The sequence below is a fragment of the Pholis gunnellus genome (assembly GCF_910591455.1).
Source record: "Pholis gunnellus genome assembly, chromosome: 7".
In the NCBI taxonomy this organism is placed as follows: domain Eukaryota; kingdom Metazoa; phylum Chordata; class Actinopteri; order Perciformes; family Pholidae; genus Pholis; species Pholis gunnellus.
In genome coordinates this window covers 26,787,708-26,803,274 of record NC_136533.1, presented here as the reverse complement: position 1 = coordinate 26,803,274, position 15,567 = coordinate 26,787,708, and the positions used below count along the sequence as shown (strand labels likewise).

At 40.7% G+C, this 15,567-nt stretch overlaps 1 protein-coding gene across 1 annotated transcript in view; it reads right to left on the bottom strand.

The window, feature by feature from the left end:
- Window positions 1-1,180: 1,180 nt before the first annotated feature.
- spire2 (spire-type actin nucleation factor 2) overlaps window positions 1,181-15,567 on the bottom strand; it is a gene marked incomplete at both ends in the record, with an annotated part of 33,652 nt that continues 19,265 nt past the window's right edge. Inside the window, 6 exons of the mRNA XM_079162645.1 lie at window positions 1,181-1,601; window positions 7,680-7,777; window positions 8,603-8,630; window positions 9,222-9,289; window positions 9,487-9,624; window positions 10,125-10,252. Of these exons, the coding sequence (XP_079018771.1) occupies window positions 1,181-1,601; window positions 7,680-7,777; window positions 8,603-8,630; window positions 9,222-9,289; window positions 9,487-9,624; window positions 10,125-10,252 (881 nt within the window). The remainder of the gene's footprint in view (window positions 1,602-7,679; window positions 7,778-8,602; window positions 8,631-9,221; window positions 9,290-9,486; window positions 9,625-10,124; window positions 10,253-15,567) is intronic.

Genomic DNA, 15,567 nt, shown 5'->3' with positions numbered 1-15,567 from the left:
GAGCAGATTGCAAGCGTCCACGGGGAGAGAGAGGCGGGAGTTTCATTTGCTCGCTTCACATCATCGTGCTGCGTCGGTTAAAAAAAAAGAAAAGGAGCAGTCTGCAGCTTCGCCCCCGATACATTCACAGTGTCACTGCCATCGCACCTCATCCAGCTGCACCTGGGGCGTTACAAACACGTCTACAAACGCAAAAAGAGGCCTTGTTATGCAGCAGCCACTGGTTACAAATCTTTTTTTTCGGGTGATTACAAATAAACGTTATTACGCCGTGTACAAGCTTATCATTTTACAATTCTGTCTCTGTGTACTAAGTTACATTCATGACAGCAAAAAAAACAAGGCAACCACAGAGAACTAAAACGCTAGGGTTACATGTTGACTCTATGTCACGCAGCTTTTGTCCTCCTCAACTGACCACCACCCCAACACCACCCCAACACCACCCACGCCTTCTCTCTCACAGTGCATACTCCCACGAGCACTAGGACTTTAGTCAGCTGCCCTTGGCTCCCAGGAGCTTTTTACTCAACCCTTATAAAGTGACTTGGGGGGCTCTTTGCACGAGTTAGCACATCTGCTGGGTGAGATGGTGAGATATGGAAGACAATGTAGTTGGGAACTGGATGGTGGGTGAGGTGGTGGTTTAGAGTCTCTAGATTCTTACTTAAAAGTGTTTTATGCAGCTCCAGAAAAGGTTTATATATATATGTATATATATAAAATAGCATAACCGTCAACTAATGAATTTAATGCTCCAGCCAGCAATATTTAAAGAACTTTGAAGTATCCACTGGTTTGTGTATTGATATCTATTTAAACCAATCTGACAGCTATTTGAGTCCTCATTGGTGTGCATGTAAAACCCCAAACGAACCCTACTTTCTCTGTGCATGTGTGTGTGTGCATACAGTGTAGCACAAGAGCAGAACTCATTATGGAGTGTGTGTTTGCAGAATGGGATAAAAAGTTAGTCACCAGAAAAGGTTTATGTATCATAGCATAACCGTTAAATAATGCACTTAATGCTCCAGCCAGCAATATTTAAAGAACTTTGATTGTGCAACTTTGTGTGTGCACACAGTGTAGCGGAAGAGCAAAACTCATTATGGAGTGTGTGCGTGTAGGTGTGTGCGCGTATGTGTGTGGGCAGAAAGGCATTACAAAGTCATTAATCTACTCATTGGTTGACATTGTTGATCGCCTTGGTGTGGAGATGCAGCGAAGGAGACGGCGATGATGCGTGAAGCTGCTGCTGTTGATGATGATGATGATGATGATGGGACTGGGCAGGGAGCTGGGGCTGACACTGTGGGTAAGGTGGAGGGTGACACTGAGGGTGAGGTTGAGGGCAAGTCTGGAGGTGTGATTGACGTTGCAGCTGTGGTCTCTGAGGGGGGGCGGCGGCGGCAGCGGCGGCGGCAACTTTAGCTTCCCTCTTGGGAGTGTTGTTGAGGATGTCCAGACTCCGGCGGCTTGAGGAAATTACGTCGGCAACGAATTTGGTGCATTCGGCGCAGATGTCGCGCAGCGTGCAGCCGTGGCCGTACAGGTGGGGGAACTCCTCCTCTACCGAGCGGCGAGACAAGCTGCGGAGTGACCTGCAGAAGGTTGGAAAGGTTTTGTGTTTTTAATATGAATACAGATGTCAATGTATGGAACAAATTCATCGCAGAGATCTCACTCTGCATCTTTTGTTTATTTCTGACAAAAAAGGTTTAATGGTCAGAGCATAATACGTTTAAAAAAAAGAAAAGGTTTGGAGCTAAATTGATTCATTTCAATGGAATCACCGCTCACTGGGACAAAGGCCAAATCATCTTTTACGTCAGGATCAACTTTCGTGAAATTTGACATGAGAAATTGCGCCGTAAACAAAGTTGACCAATAGCAAATTGTCTTGACAGTCCTGCCCTTTGAGCGAATGAAAAACCGGAGTCTCAAACAGAACAAACTATCATTGGGCCTCATGCAGGAAGCTATGAAAGAACACATGTTTTCTTAGTTTTGCTCTTTTTTAAAAAGATCATCTTACCAAGACAAGGTAAATAAGAGGAATTATAATGATTGGATGATTAAAGAAACACCATTGATCCCATTAAGACTATGAAAAGCCCTTGGATGATATTGCATGCATTCAGCTTCTGAATGGCGTATATACTCCTCTTCAATGCTTTTTGATTTTCCTGTAATGCCAGTACTGATGCTCTGGAAAACTGTCGTCTGTCTATTGAAGTTCTTCTTCTTACTTCTTTTGTTTTTGGTCGCATCTCTCCAATTCTTGGTCATGTGCCAGGGTATTTGCACAAACCAACAACTGCCCTTACATAGTGTTTAGGGGACATAAGCTATGCTAATAATTAACAATCACTTAAATTAATTAATTCACTTAACAGAAAATTAAGATACATTTAAGAGGTGGTCCTCTTCTGTTCATCCTCTACTTTCTCCTTCTTGGTAATATCATACATCAACATAGTCTCCACTTCCACTGCTACGCTGATGATGTCCAGCTCTACATCTCCACAAAGGCCATTACCACTGCTACTCACTCCACTCTGACCAGCTGCCTCACTGACATTAAATCATGGATGCAAACCAACTTCCTCAAACTCAACTGTGATAAATCTGACATGATCATCATCGGTCCCAAATCTCTCACTAAAACCAGTCACAACTTCTGCCTCACCATCGACAACTCCACTCTGTCTCCCTCCCTACACATCCGCAACCTCGGAGTCATGTTTGACAGCAACCTCTCCTTTGAACACCACGTCAACCAAATCACCAGAACTGCCTTTTTTCACTTAAAAAACATAGCCCGTCTCCGCCCATCACTCTCCTCATCTGCTGCTGAAACTTTGATCCACGCCTTCATCACTTCCAGAATCGACTACTGCAACAGTATTTATCACGGCACAGCATCCAAAATCCTAAATAAACTCCAGTACATCCAGAACTCTGCTGCTCGCCTGCTCACCCGCTCCCGTGACCACATCACCCCTGTTCTCCAGAACCTCCACTGGCTCCCCGTCCCACAACTAATCGAATATAAAATCCTTCTCCTCACTCACAAAGCCCTCCATAATCAGGCCCCCTCCTACCTCACCGACCTGATCCACCACCACACTCCATCCCGTCGGCTCCGCTCCTCTGATGCCAACCTCCTCTCTCTTCCACTCAGGACCAAGCACCGGACATGGGGCGACAGAGCCTTCTCCATAGCTGCCCCCTCCCTCTGGAACTCACTCCCCAAACACATCCGAGACTGCACTGACCTTTCCACATTCAAATCACAAATCATAACCCACCTTTATAGAACTGCTTTTAATGTGTGACGAATGTGTGTTCTATGTTTTTAGTGTTTAGCTTTTTTACGATGAGTTTTATGTTTGTAAAGTGTCTTTGAGAATTTTGAAAAGCGCTATATAAATAAAATGTATTATTATTATTATTATAATAAATCAGTTGTATGAACACTATCCACTTTTATGTCACGCTGCTCTGTTGGTGTATAAACTGCTACACAAAAAAAAGAAAAAAGAAGCATGTTCAGACATTCATGGGACAGGAGTCAACCGTACTGTACATCTCTTCCATAAATTGTGTCAACTTACTGTACAGTTAGCGTCCGAGCTATAGTAGCTAGCTTCTTAACTGACAGTTCTCAAGCAAGCTAGCTTGAAGAGCTGACTATAGACTGTATATAAAGATCCTTTAGACGGTCTACGGTGGCAACATAGCACTAGCTTGTTCCCTGGTTTCGCTAACTTGCATGTTTTGCAACAACGAAGGACAAACTCTGCTGCTCGTTCTGGTTGACTGGGCCTTTATAAAATGGTGCTATCCAGTTAGTTAGCATTTTTGAAGACAGAATATATCTCTTTCTGCTTCTTTGGTTTTGACAATTTAGTTTTTTGAAATCCGTCTTTGTGAGTCCGATTCTATGGATGTGCTAATACTGAAAAACAAATATATTGTTGGGAGTTAAAATTTAGGAAAATATTTGTCATCAATGCTTCTCTTAAAACAGAAATTCTATTTGCTAATATCACTCGTCGTTGCATTCAACATATTCTCTAAGCAATCGACATCCATAAATACCACGCATTAAGTATTCTATGAAAAAATAAAACAACATTACGAATCCAACGTTTTGTCAAATAACGACTGTTCACCTACTGAGGTTATGTTACATTTAGTTACGTTTGGCCTATTCAGAGGGTTAGGCGGATTAACCCGTACCCGATATCTTAATTAGGTCAAAATGAGTGTCACAAAGAGGTTGAATAAGTCCACATGACCCAATATACCTAGTGACGACAAATGGCTTTTGTTTACATGTCATTTTCAGGTGAGAGAGCTCTGAGGTTATGATGATCATAAATGGGAGATTTAGACATTACCTTAACTTTTTTTCTGCACCCTTTTTATTACAGTCACAATCTGTTCCCTTGTTCACAGAGATAATTGTGCCACTTATGATTTATTATCTTTATTGCGGCAGCATTTTAAAAAAAGGAATACAAACAGCTCATCATCTCACAGAGAGTGAGAAAAAAAATGAAGCTGGACTTTATCTTGTTTACCTTTAAGCTTATTTAACACAACACGATAAAATGTGCAGATTAAGGTCATAATTTCTGAAATAACGTTAACAATTGCCGTTATAAAACTACTACTACTACTGTTTCTGCCCTTATAGCTGCATGGTCAGATAGTGGTGACAGCTGACAGATCAGCACAACACCACGCCTGCATGTCTCTCCCACTCACTGTTTAGCTCTGTCGCTCCATCCCTCCCTCCGCCCATCTCTCACCCCAGGTCTGTCTTCACACGGGCACAAGGAGTGAGGATATTAATGACAGCTGGGTAATTATTACATAATAGCCGCTTAGAGGCGCCGCACTGATTAAATAACAAAAGGATGGGCAGGGGGAAGAGTGTGTGTGTGTGTGTGATTGGATTGAGTCTGCGAAGGTTAGCAGTCAGTGGCAGACCTAAATAGATTTAACCTGTGTTCTTAACCTTGAGCTGTGCACGTGTCCTTGGATTGAACAGGGATTGTGATTGGCTGGAGGAACTGTGGGAAAACGGGCCAGAGTGTCTGGGGTCATAATGTCAAGTCAACTTTACCTTGAGCCAACTTTAGAAATGACACACGAAAAAGGAAAATGTATTGCACTGCCCTTGGATGGCTAGAGGTTAATGGACAGTCACAATTACAGTAGACGAACAAGACCATATGGAGCCCTGCTAAAGGGCCCTGGAGGCTGTTATTTGCATCGCACCATACCATATTAAAATATCATACCAATTGTTTGGATTTTTTTGCCACGGTACTGGATTAAGGAATGTCAATGTTGGTCTGTCGATCCCCTCCTTTGGTCCAGACAGAATATCTCAGCAAACACTGGGTGAATTACCGTGGAATTTTGCACCAACATGCATGGTACTCAGATGAGGACGTCTCGTGACTTAGGTGATCACCAGACTTTTACTTTAGCCCCACCATGAAGTCGAAAGTTTAGTTTTTTTAGTGAAATGTCTTGAACAACTGTTGGATGGATTGACATTTGTCGACTGTGGATCAGTGGTAGAACAGGTCGTCCTTAAATCAGAGGATCAGTGGTAGAGTGGGTCGTCTATGAAGGCAAATCACTGTCAAAATCCGAGAGTGCAAATGAGATCCATGCGCGCACGAAAATCAAACAGCCGCGCTGTTACTTTGACGAGCGCTTTTATATCACTCCGCGAGCAAAAGTCTGTCTCGCGTTAGCAAAATTCACTCTGACGCAAGCAAAAGTCGCTTGCGAAGTTTAAACCTGCTCGCTCGCGAGTAGTTTTTCTTTTTGACAGTAAGTGGGCGGACCCAGACTCCATTGTATCTCTACATCTAATTGGTTACAAACCTCGTCTTTGGATAAACCGGATATCACTCTGACTTTTCAGATTGCACTACAGGTCAGGGGCAAATCATGTACATTTTACTGCACGGGTACTTTTACTTTCTGCACTCAAAGTACATTTTGCTGATAATAACATACTTGACTAAGGTTTTGAATGCAGGTATTTTACTCGTAGTGGATTATTGTTTCATCAGTATGGTATTAGTACGTTTACTGCAGTGAGGATCTGAATACTTTTTCATCCACTAACTACTTGTCAGTGATTTAACAGTTAATATACAAACAGTGGTCCCTAATCTTGGCTCCAGATCTTTGAGCAGGTCCAAATTGTTGCTCATATTATATACAACTACATTATATCTCTTCTGTAAACACAACAGTATGATTAAATATGATCGCATCATGTTTTAATCAATTAAGATAAAAGAGTGTCTCAAACACACATTGTCTGTAATAGAATGATGGAGTGAATTCAAACCAATCTGAGCAACTTGACTTTAACACATTTGTAATTATTGTATTTAACAACGCTATTAACATCATTTGTATTTCATCAGCCTCTACAGTCTGAAAGGTTTACAGCTGTCAGACAAATGTAAAACATCCTGAGATGTAGTGGAGTACAGTAGTGTTTAGTGGCGGATTGAGAACCACCTCTAACAGACCTGGCGTCTATCCGTGATATCCGGTCTATCCAAAGACGAGCATTGTAACCAATTAGATGTAGAGATACAATGGAGACTGGGTCCGCCCACTTACTGACAAAAAGAAAAACTACTCGCGAGCGAGCAGCTAAAAGACTCACGAGCGAGTAGGTTTAAGCTTCGCGAGCGACTTTCGTGAGCACGAGAGTGAATTTTGCCGGTCATAAGTTTCATGACTGATTACTTGCAAGTCTAACAACATTCCCATTAGGGTCAGCAGCGTGGCTGTGGACGTCTAGGTCTTGTAAGAGTCATGATGGTTGCACTAAAGGGAAGGTCATGAAAATCAAAGAAGTATCCCCCTGGGAACATGAATGTACACATTGAATGCTTGTTTCTCTATTAAATTATGAGATATGTCTAAAATGTTGAAATTTCTAACAGGGAGTCTAAAATGTAAAGGGTGCATCCTCTGAGGAGTACGCATGTGATCAATACACGTCATGACAATTTGACCCCTACATTGTGATATATCCTAAAATGAGGCGATGTCTCCTTGTGACCCCTTATTATAGGTTACATTCGTCACAGGCTCTGGCCAGTTTAAAAAAGATATTGTTTAATTTAGATATTTTTAGTGGCCTAGAAGCCTCCAGTAATTTACATGGAACAAGCATAAATTAGACACATGTCACAGATAGAATTACCATCTCGCCTTTGTATACCTCCATCAACCAGTCAAGTTGCAGTTGACATCCACGTCTGTCCAAAATGTTCTCACTTCATAAATGTATTGATTTATAGCCCAAACCTGTTTTGTCGGGTCAAAATGACCTTTGACCACCAAAATCTAAATCAGTTCATCCTCGAGTCAAAGTGAACATTTGTGCTAAGTTTAAAGAAATTCACTGAAAGCACTCCTGAAATATCGCGTTCAAAAGAATTGACCGGATGGACGGACGGGAACATAATGCCTTCGGTCACACAAAATCTTTATTGCAAAATATATTTTTACTGATCGCCTTCTGACATATGTTTTGGGTCTTTTATCTACAATTTTCAAATTTTAAGTCAGCTTTTGTGAATGTCTAAATAATAAATCACTATAGATAAACACAGACTCACTTATAGACTTGGCTCTTGTGTCCGTGGCTCTTTGGAGTGCTGTGGAAGCCGACAGTGTACACAGGAATGTGGGCCATCTTCTTCGAGGGAATCTTCATCTGGAGCAAAGGAAGAGGAATGAGAGGGAAATAATGAGACAGAGAAGAGAACTGGAGCTGTATAGTGAGGAAAGTACAGCCAATAGATTGAAATTGGACAAACACAAAGGACTCCACACTTACACGGCAAACCACCATGACCATTAGTTGTCACACAGTCACAAATAAACATGTAACCAGAACAAACACACGTCTTTTAAACCACGATAAATGTTGCACAACACAAATGAGTCACATCACCCCCGACAAACAGCAGCACTACACACTTCATTTAGAATCACAAGAATGATCTCAAACCTATGGAGCACAGAACCAGACATCCAACACGGTCTGGGACCGAGGCAACAAATGCAAACCAACAAAAGAACAACAGAAGAAATGACGTCAACAGAAACACTTTGCTGAACTTTGTTTGACAGATTGAAATAATGTGTTGACAAGTGGAACTATATCCCATTCAAGCTCTTTAAATAGAAAAATAGGCACAGATAACCATACTTCAAATAAAAAAAGCACTCGATCAGGGCTTGACAGTAAGGTTTTTTGAGAAATTGTCAACTAGCTCCTGGCCTTTGGTTCCCATTAGCGGCAAACACTTTTCAAAACATTTTTTTTTTTGCATTAGTGATATTTTAATATTGCTGACATATAACTGCGTAGTCTCTTAATGACTTAAAATATAGTGATTAAATATGGCAACCGTATTTTACTTTTTGGCAAGCAAAAGTTGATGCCTGGTTACCAATCTGGCAACCACTTTTAAAAATGAGTGTTGAGCCCTGTTGCTGACGGCCATCACTAAACACTATACGTTCTTAAAGTTACCTTTGCACTGCAGGAGCCGCAGACAGATCTGTCAAAGAAAACAAAGATGAATCAACACACATGTATTCCTGAATGTAAAGAAAGATTCTTACGAGCTTGTATCGTAAAAAGGAGACAACAATTTTGGAAATTGGTCCAGTATTGAGGTAGAGCTTCTCTAGAGCATCTTGAGAAGCTCCCTAGCATTTGTATTGTTTTCGTTCATTTCTAAGACTTAATCATAAACAGAAAATAAGAAATTAAAACAGTACACAGATTAATTCAACGATTGATCGTTTCTGATGTTAGCTGAAAAGTGATATCTGCCTCAAGCAGCAGCGAAATCAATCAAAGTTTACCTTTTTAAATTCCAACCCAGTAACTACACTGTTTACTGCACATTTTCATACATTCAGTAGAAACACAATCATCTTGGCAGTAAAGAGACTTTTGGACCGTATGTAGACCATGTTGTGAAATCTAATTTACAGAAAATATATTAATGAGCAGTTCATGAAATTAATAAAACATGCATCAGACTCATGCCCTTAGTATCACCTAGAAACATCAAGTAGCATTTCAAGATAAATGTGGATTAAACGTTTCAGAAAACGGGTGAGAGGAAAGTCTTCTCTGATACCTTTTACACAGTAAGCAGGTAGATGGCCATGAAAAGAGAGGGAATTTCACCCTGCAGCAACAGCAAACCTGAGAAAACACACACACACACACACACACACACACACACACACACACACACACACACACACACACACACACACACACACACACACACACACACACACACACACACACACACACACACACACACACAGTTACAGAGTCCATTCACTGTAAACACAGCAAAGTGAGAAACAGCAATGAGTGAAGTTCCACTCCGGTACCTTGCCTCTCTTCAGGTTATTGTAGAGCTCTTTGTTCTGAAGAAACTTCTCCATCTCCGCTTTGACCAGCACTCTACGTACGTTGATGACCTCATCCACCGTCAAGGCGAGACTCTCCACAGGGTGGCTGAACTCCTCCTGAAGAGGAGAGGAGACCCATCAGTCGTAGTTGACTCAATGGTGAGCGGTAGGTTGGTAGATGTCAAATTCATTCATTATTGGGTGAAGAATACCTTTGAGGTGCTCAGAGAAATAGAGGATTTTGCATTTACAATTCCATGACTACTTGGCAAACTCTCACCTGCTCATGAAGATCATGTAATATGACCTAAAGCTCCAGAGCAGCTTCTAAATGGAACTTGTGCAGAGTTAAAAGGAGTTAATATCAACTTGTTTATTTTGAATATACATGTTTCAAGGATTTTCTAAAATCAAGTGTAATAATTATGGAATCTAGTGCATCAATCGGTCATATTCTGTCTTCAGAAAAGATACTGATGCTCATTTCCAGAAAATATTGGAAACTGGATGAAATAATAATGTCAGATTTTTTCAATGAGTTTGCAGTGCATTGTTATTACCAGTGGGAGCACTGAGACTTCCCATGAAGCAGAGGGCCCACTGTGATTCTAACTCACCATCCACTGGTGCTCATCTCCAGCTCTGGAGCCAGACTGAGCTTCTGATCCCTCTGTGGTCTCGTCGACTGAACTCAGAGACAGGCGGGCAGGAGAGGGCGGCACCCAGCCGTGAACCGGGTAGGAGGCTGGGGTGGAGAAATGGATGAAAAGTGAATGAACCAGAGAGGAAATGATGAGAGCTTCCAGGTTGAAAAAAACCCCTGTTAACCGTTTGTCCCATGTTTCTGCATCTGTTACTAATGTATCTATGTATGTAATCTACTAATGTAATCTGTTTGAGTCTTGTGACTTGTTGCAGGAAGACAACATTGAAAATGTGAGTTAGAGTTGGGGAAATGAGTGCAGGTGTTTGTTGTGTTGGAGGACAGTAAGCACAGCTTAGTGTTATCTAAAATAATTTTAAGGTTTAGCTGATTTAGACAATGTGGATGCAACAAGAGATTCCAGAACGAGACAGACAAACAGACCGGCTCATGTGAAAGTTTAAGAAAGATATTTTATTTGTCTTTAGGGTCATCTTTATAATGTTGTCAGATACTTCAAATAACAATCTGAGTCTGTCAGCGGCAAAAAACAAGCCCTATATTGATGGTGATTCAATACTGGACCAACAACTGTTGTGACCATTAGTCCAGGTTGAAAAACAAAGCCACCCTTCAACAGGGTAACTAAATATGACCAAATATAATGGGGACACCATCAGACAGTGAGTGAGAGAAAGCCACAAATCCCAGTCTAACGAGTCTATGAATTACACATCAGCCCCTTTCATTCAGCTCCGTCTCAGGTCTCTGCCCTTCAGAGTGCTTGTCGATCGACTCTACTGCTGTCATGTATTATTAATCCGATTTCAGTGGAGTGATTCGGCCCATGCTGCTACATCTGTAACTTAGATCCCAGTGAGAGGTCTGCTCAGCAGTTGCCCTTAAAAGAGTAACTCAGAGGAGGCTCAGTTAGCCGACGTTGGGAGGGGGTTAAAAAAACAGACACAGCTGAAACTGGGTGCCTCTTCGATCCTGCAAATGGAAGGTGTCAATTTGGCTCTAATGGAAAGTAAACAGGCTGAAACAGGCCGGTAAACATCATCAGTTCGTCTAATTTGGATCAGCTGCCGATGACAGCCGGGGCTTACATCCTCACAGTCACAGTTAAGCTGGAGAGGCCCCAGTTGGCAAAGTCATGTACTGCATTATACATTTTATCAGTCTACATGACTGGAGAAGGATTGTGGATGGGTTACTGAACGTGCCTACCGCACACAGACACCCTTTGCTTATGAAAAGTCATCCAAAGAGACACGAAAAAACTACAAAGAGACACAGGACAACTTCAAAGAGACTCAAACTGACTACAAAGAGACACAGGACAACTTCAAAGAGACTCAAACTGACTACAAAGAGACACAGGACAACTTCAAAGAGACTCAAACTGACTACAAAGAGACACAAAACAACGACAAAGAGACTAAAATAACAACAAAAGGGGCAAAACATCCAGATACAAAAATAACCCAAAAGACTCAAAACCACTACAAAGAAACACAAAACAACAACAAACAGAGGATAAACAACTATAAAGACTGTGTCTTGCTCCTATGTTGGAGACGTGGTGGGGCCTTTTTAATATCTGTGCCCAGGGGCCCATTGTCCCATAATCCGCCCATGTGTGGCATGCGGCTGGGAGGATCGGCTTGCAAACTGAGAATGGATTCAAGTCAAGCCTCTGGATATGGACGGCCGGGCTGCTAATGCACGAATCATGGCCATCAGACAGATAACATCCTCCCTGTGGCTTACGTGCAGCACACATTTCAAACCCATTAGCTTCTACCCTCCTTCACCAAGTTAGACTTTATCAGCACATCTTTAGATTTGATTAGACTCCGTAACAGCTTCATGGCAGACGTAATCCCTGTCAGCTCCCTGTCAGCAAGGAGTGTAGGACCACTGCTGCGGACTGACATGAAATTCAGCTCGTATTTCAGTGAGGTAGCAGTAACTTAATGAGGTTAGTACTCGAGGTATAGCTGAGGATAGATTGGAAGCAGTGGGGACACCATGTTTCCACAACAAAAGAATCTTTTGATTCAAGGTTGAAAACCCTGTACTTTTAATTGAATAGATATTCTACAGTTACAAGCGGAATGGAAACAATCAAAGTAGTTGTTGGGCTTTGTCATGACCTTCTAATTAATGCACTGCTTCTTTCCTTCCTGGCCTCGGGGCAGAGGAGCTGGACATTTTAAAAAGGGTGTTTAGGCCGATAGCCGCTGTATCGATAATCTAAGTGCATTCAGTTTAACTGTTTGTGGGGGCTTGGGTTAGATGTTAGTTTATGGCCAAATCATATGTAAAATCAGAATGACAATCAAGATCTCCACAGACAGTGCTTTAGTATAACTGGCACTGTGTCTCCTTCTGTGAGAGGGGGATTAAAGAGAGAGAGGCTTCTGTCAATTTTCTGATTTTGGTCTATTTTGCTTCCATAATCCATATTCTTCTTCCAGACTAGTGGAAAGAAAACATCCAAAATAGTTTAGTTTGTTTTTTTAAGACAGCCATAAATCTCCATTTCATTAGCACTTACAACAAAAAGTGCTAATAGAATATACATTTCTATCTATATTCTGAAGGTTTCTACAGAGGGGTTTGTTCATACATCATTCATAGTCTGATTTATACAACATTTAATACTAAAAACATGGAGAAGATGGATTTTTAAAGGCTTTTGACAGCATTTTCTAATGTATGGAATGATACAATGAGATATCCCAAAACCCGTTGACTCTCATATATCAACAAAATGAAACATTTATATTAAGATAATGCCTTATTTGCATATTTAAACACAACAACTAATAGTATAAATGTAAGTGGAAATACTTAATTAATTTCCCCTATTCACCTGTCACCATAAGCTAAAGAGAGTAAAGTTTGGTAAGAGTTTAGTATTCATTTGGCACTGTGGCGTTGTTATGTGGCCCTGTTAGCTACTTTTACCAGCTGTGCTGAAGAAGAAGCATTCATTTGCGGTCATGGAGAAACATCTGGTCCCCCTCAGAGCAGATTTCACTTGGCGCGACGCCCTTTTGAAAATGCGCCGACCATTTGAAACGTTGCGAACGCGTTACACAATGTAACCAAGTGCTTCTAGAAGAGCTGATGAACACTGATAAACTCTTAAGGGTCGCATAAAAACATTAGTTAATGTATTTTTTATGTTACTGATATTTGTGATATGATGTAGATGATAAAGTGTTTGGCCACTCAAACAAGGCAAGAAAGCATTGACGCCTCTTTGAGTGATACAGTACGAGTCATTGTAATAGTTAGATACATTTTAAATGTTATGAATGTATTTGCACTAGTTTTTAAAAATGTATTTAATAACATTTTGGTTAATTTCTTTGATAAAAATAAATAATACAAACAACAAATGTTTCAACGCATTAATCAATAATCAAAATAACTGTTAGTTGTAACCGTAATTTACAGCCTTAAAATAAGAAAATAGCTTAATTAATTCAACCTGCACTGAGTTGCGTCTCACTCTGGAACAACCGCTCTAGACTTTTATTGGCATTCATACATCATTCATAGCCTGAACATTTTATTACTAAAAACATGTAGAAAATGTTTCTTCTTTTATGGCTGTTGACAGTATTTTCTGATTTATGGAGTAATACAAAGCCAAAACCTTTGACTCGAATATGTCAATAAAATGAAACAAGAATTCTTAACCTCCAATGTTCAGATTTCTGCTCCTAAAATGTATGAAAATGACTACATATTTAACTAGATAATGCCTTGTTTGCCTATTTAAACATAACTTTCCAGACAACTTGTACTACCAAAAATGATTGTCTTACTGTAAGTAATCAACTGGGAAAGTTTCATGGTGATATCCATTAGTTACATGTTTTACCCTCTTCACCACTAGTATCTCCCCTTAAAAACAGCAGAACGTATGAATCCTCTGCCACAGAGGGCTGCAGGGTTCATTGCAAGCAAAAACAACAGCAGCTGATCTCATTCATTATCTCTCTTTCGGTCAAATCACAGAAACTAACCAATGGAATGAGCCGTGGCAGTGTTTGGTTGGGACGAACTAACTTCAGACTCCTGGATATCGACAAACCTGGCTGAGAATCAACTGTAAAGAAACAGATGTGCCGATGTGTGTAGCCATGTTTCATGCAGAGCAGAAATACAACAACTTGTTGCAATTCACCATTCGGCCCAGCCCTGGCTGCAGATAACACTCTTTATTAGCAAGAGACATTTTGACTTGCCATAGTGGGAGAGCACAGGTCGGTTATATTCAAATGTCCCAGTAAAGCATGACGGTGAGACAGAGAGCCAGCTTCATTTCAATGACGTTTGGTGGAAAGTTAGGCCATGAGCGAACCTAACAACTGATGTGTTTCTAGTAGCAACAGTGCCACCATGTGTTCATTCATGGTGCACTGCATATTTTTCATTCACAACTCTAGGGAAGTAAGATGACTCGACTTGGAATATTTGGGCTATTCCTTTAATCACACCCCCCATTAGGAAGCTGAAAAACCTAAAGCAGAATTTGATTTCAATGACATTATCCAGAACATCAACTGCATCTGTCTCATTGGTTTCTGATGAAGATACCTTTCCCAAAGAGCCTGATGTTTCACACACCAGGCTCTTCTGCTAAAAGGAGAATCTCTTTAAACCACTTCTAAAAACCCATTTCTACAGACTGGTTTTTATGTGACGTCGTCACTTTACTGCTTTATTTTATCATTGATATTATATTTTATTAAATTATTGTCTTTATTTATTAGTTTCATTTTATCGTATCGATTGTTTAAATGTTTCATCTGTTGTAGCATTTTATCTTACCTGAGTTTGTCTTGATTTGTTGGCCCTCACTGTTGAGCTTTCTATTGTTTTACTGCCTTGCTTTTGCTGTATTGTCTGTCAAAGCACTTCGTAAACTGTTTTTAAAGGTGCTATATAAATAAAGTTATATCATATTATTAATACTGACTGCTCGAGCGCATGACAAGCTTCTTCTTCTCTTGGATTTGACACGTCTGCTCAATTAATTACTCCATCTTGTACCTTTGCTTTCTGTAGACAAATTTGGGTGAAATCATCATAATTAGCATATCAATTCTTGAGTTATGACCAATAAAACTTGTTCTAATTTGTTCATCCTTGGGTCCAAGTGGTTGAGCCAAATTAGTTATTTAATTCAGGTGACATGCACAAAGCTCGTCCTCGCAATCCTACGATCATTTAGTGGCAAGTTGCCTAAGTGTTGCTATGGCTACATGAGTTTTAAACGGCCATACCTCGGTGGTGATTAGGGTGACTCACTCATTGGTCATTAATGAGGCCCCCTTGAACATGAGCGGATACATCTCCAAAGGTTTATGCTGATATTAAAACTGAATCAAATT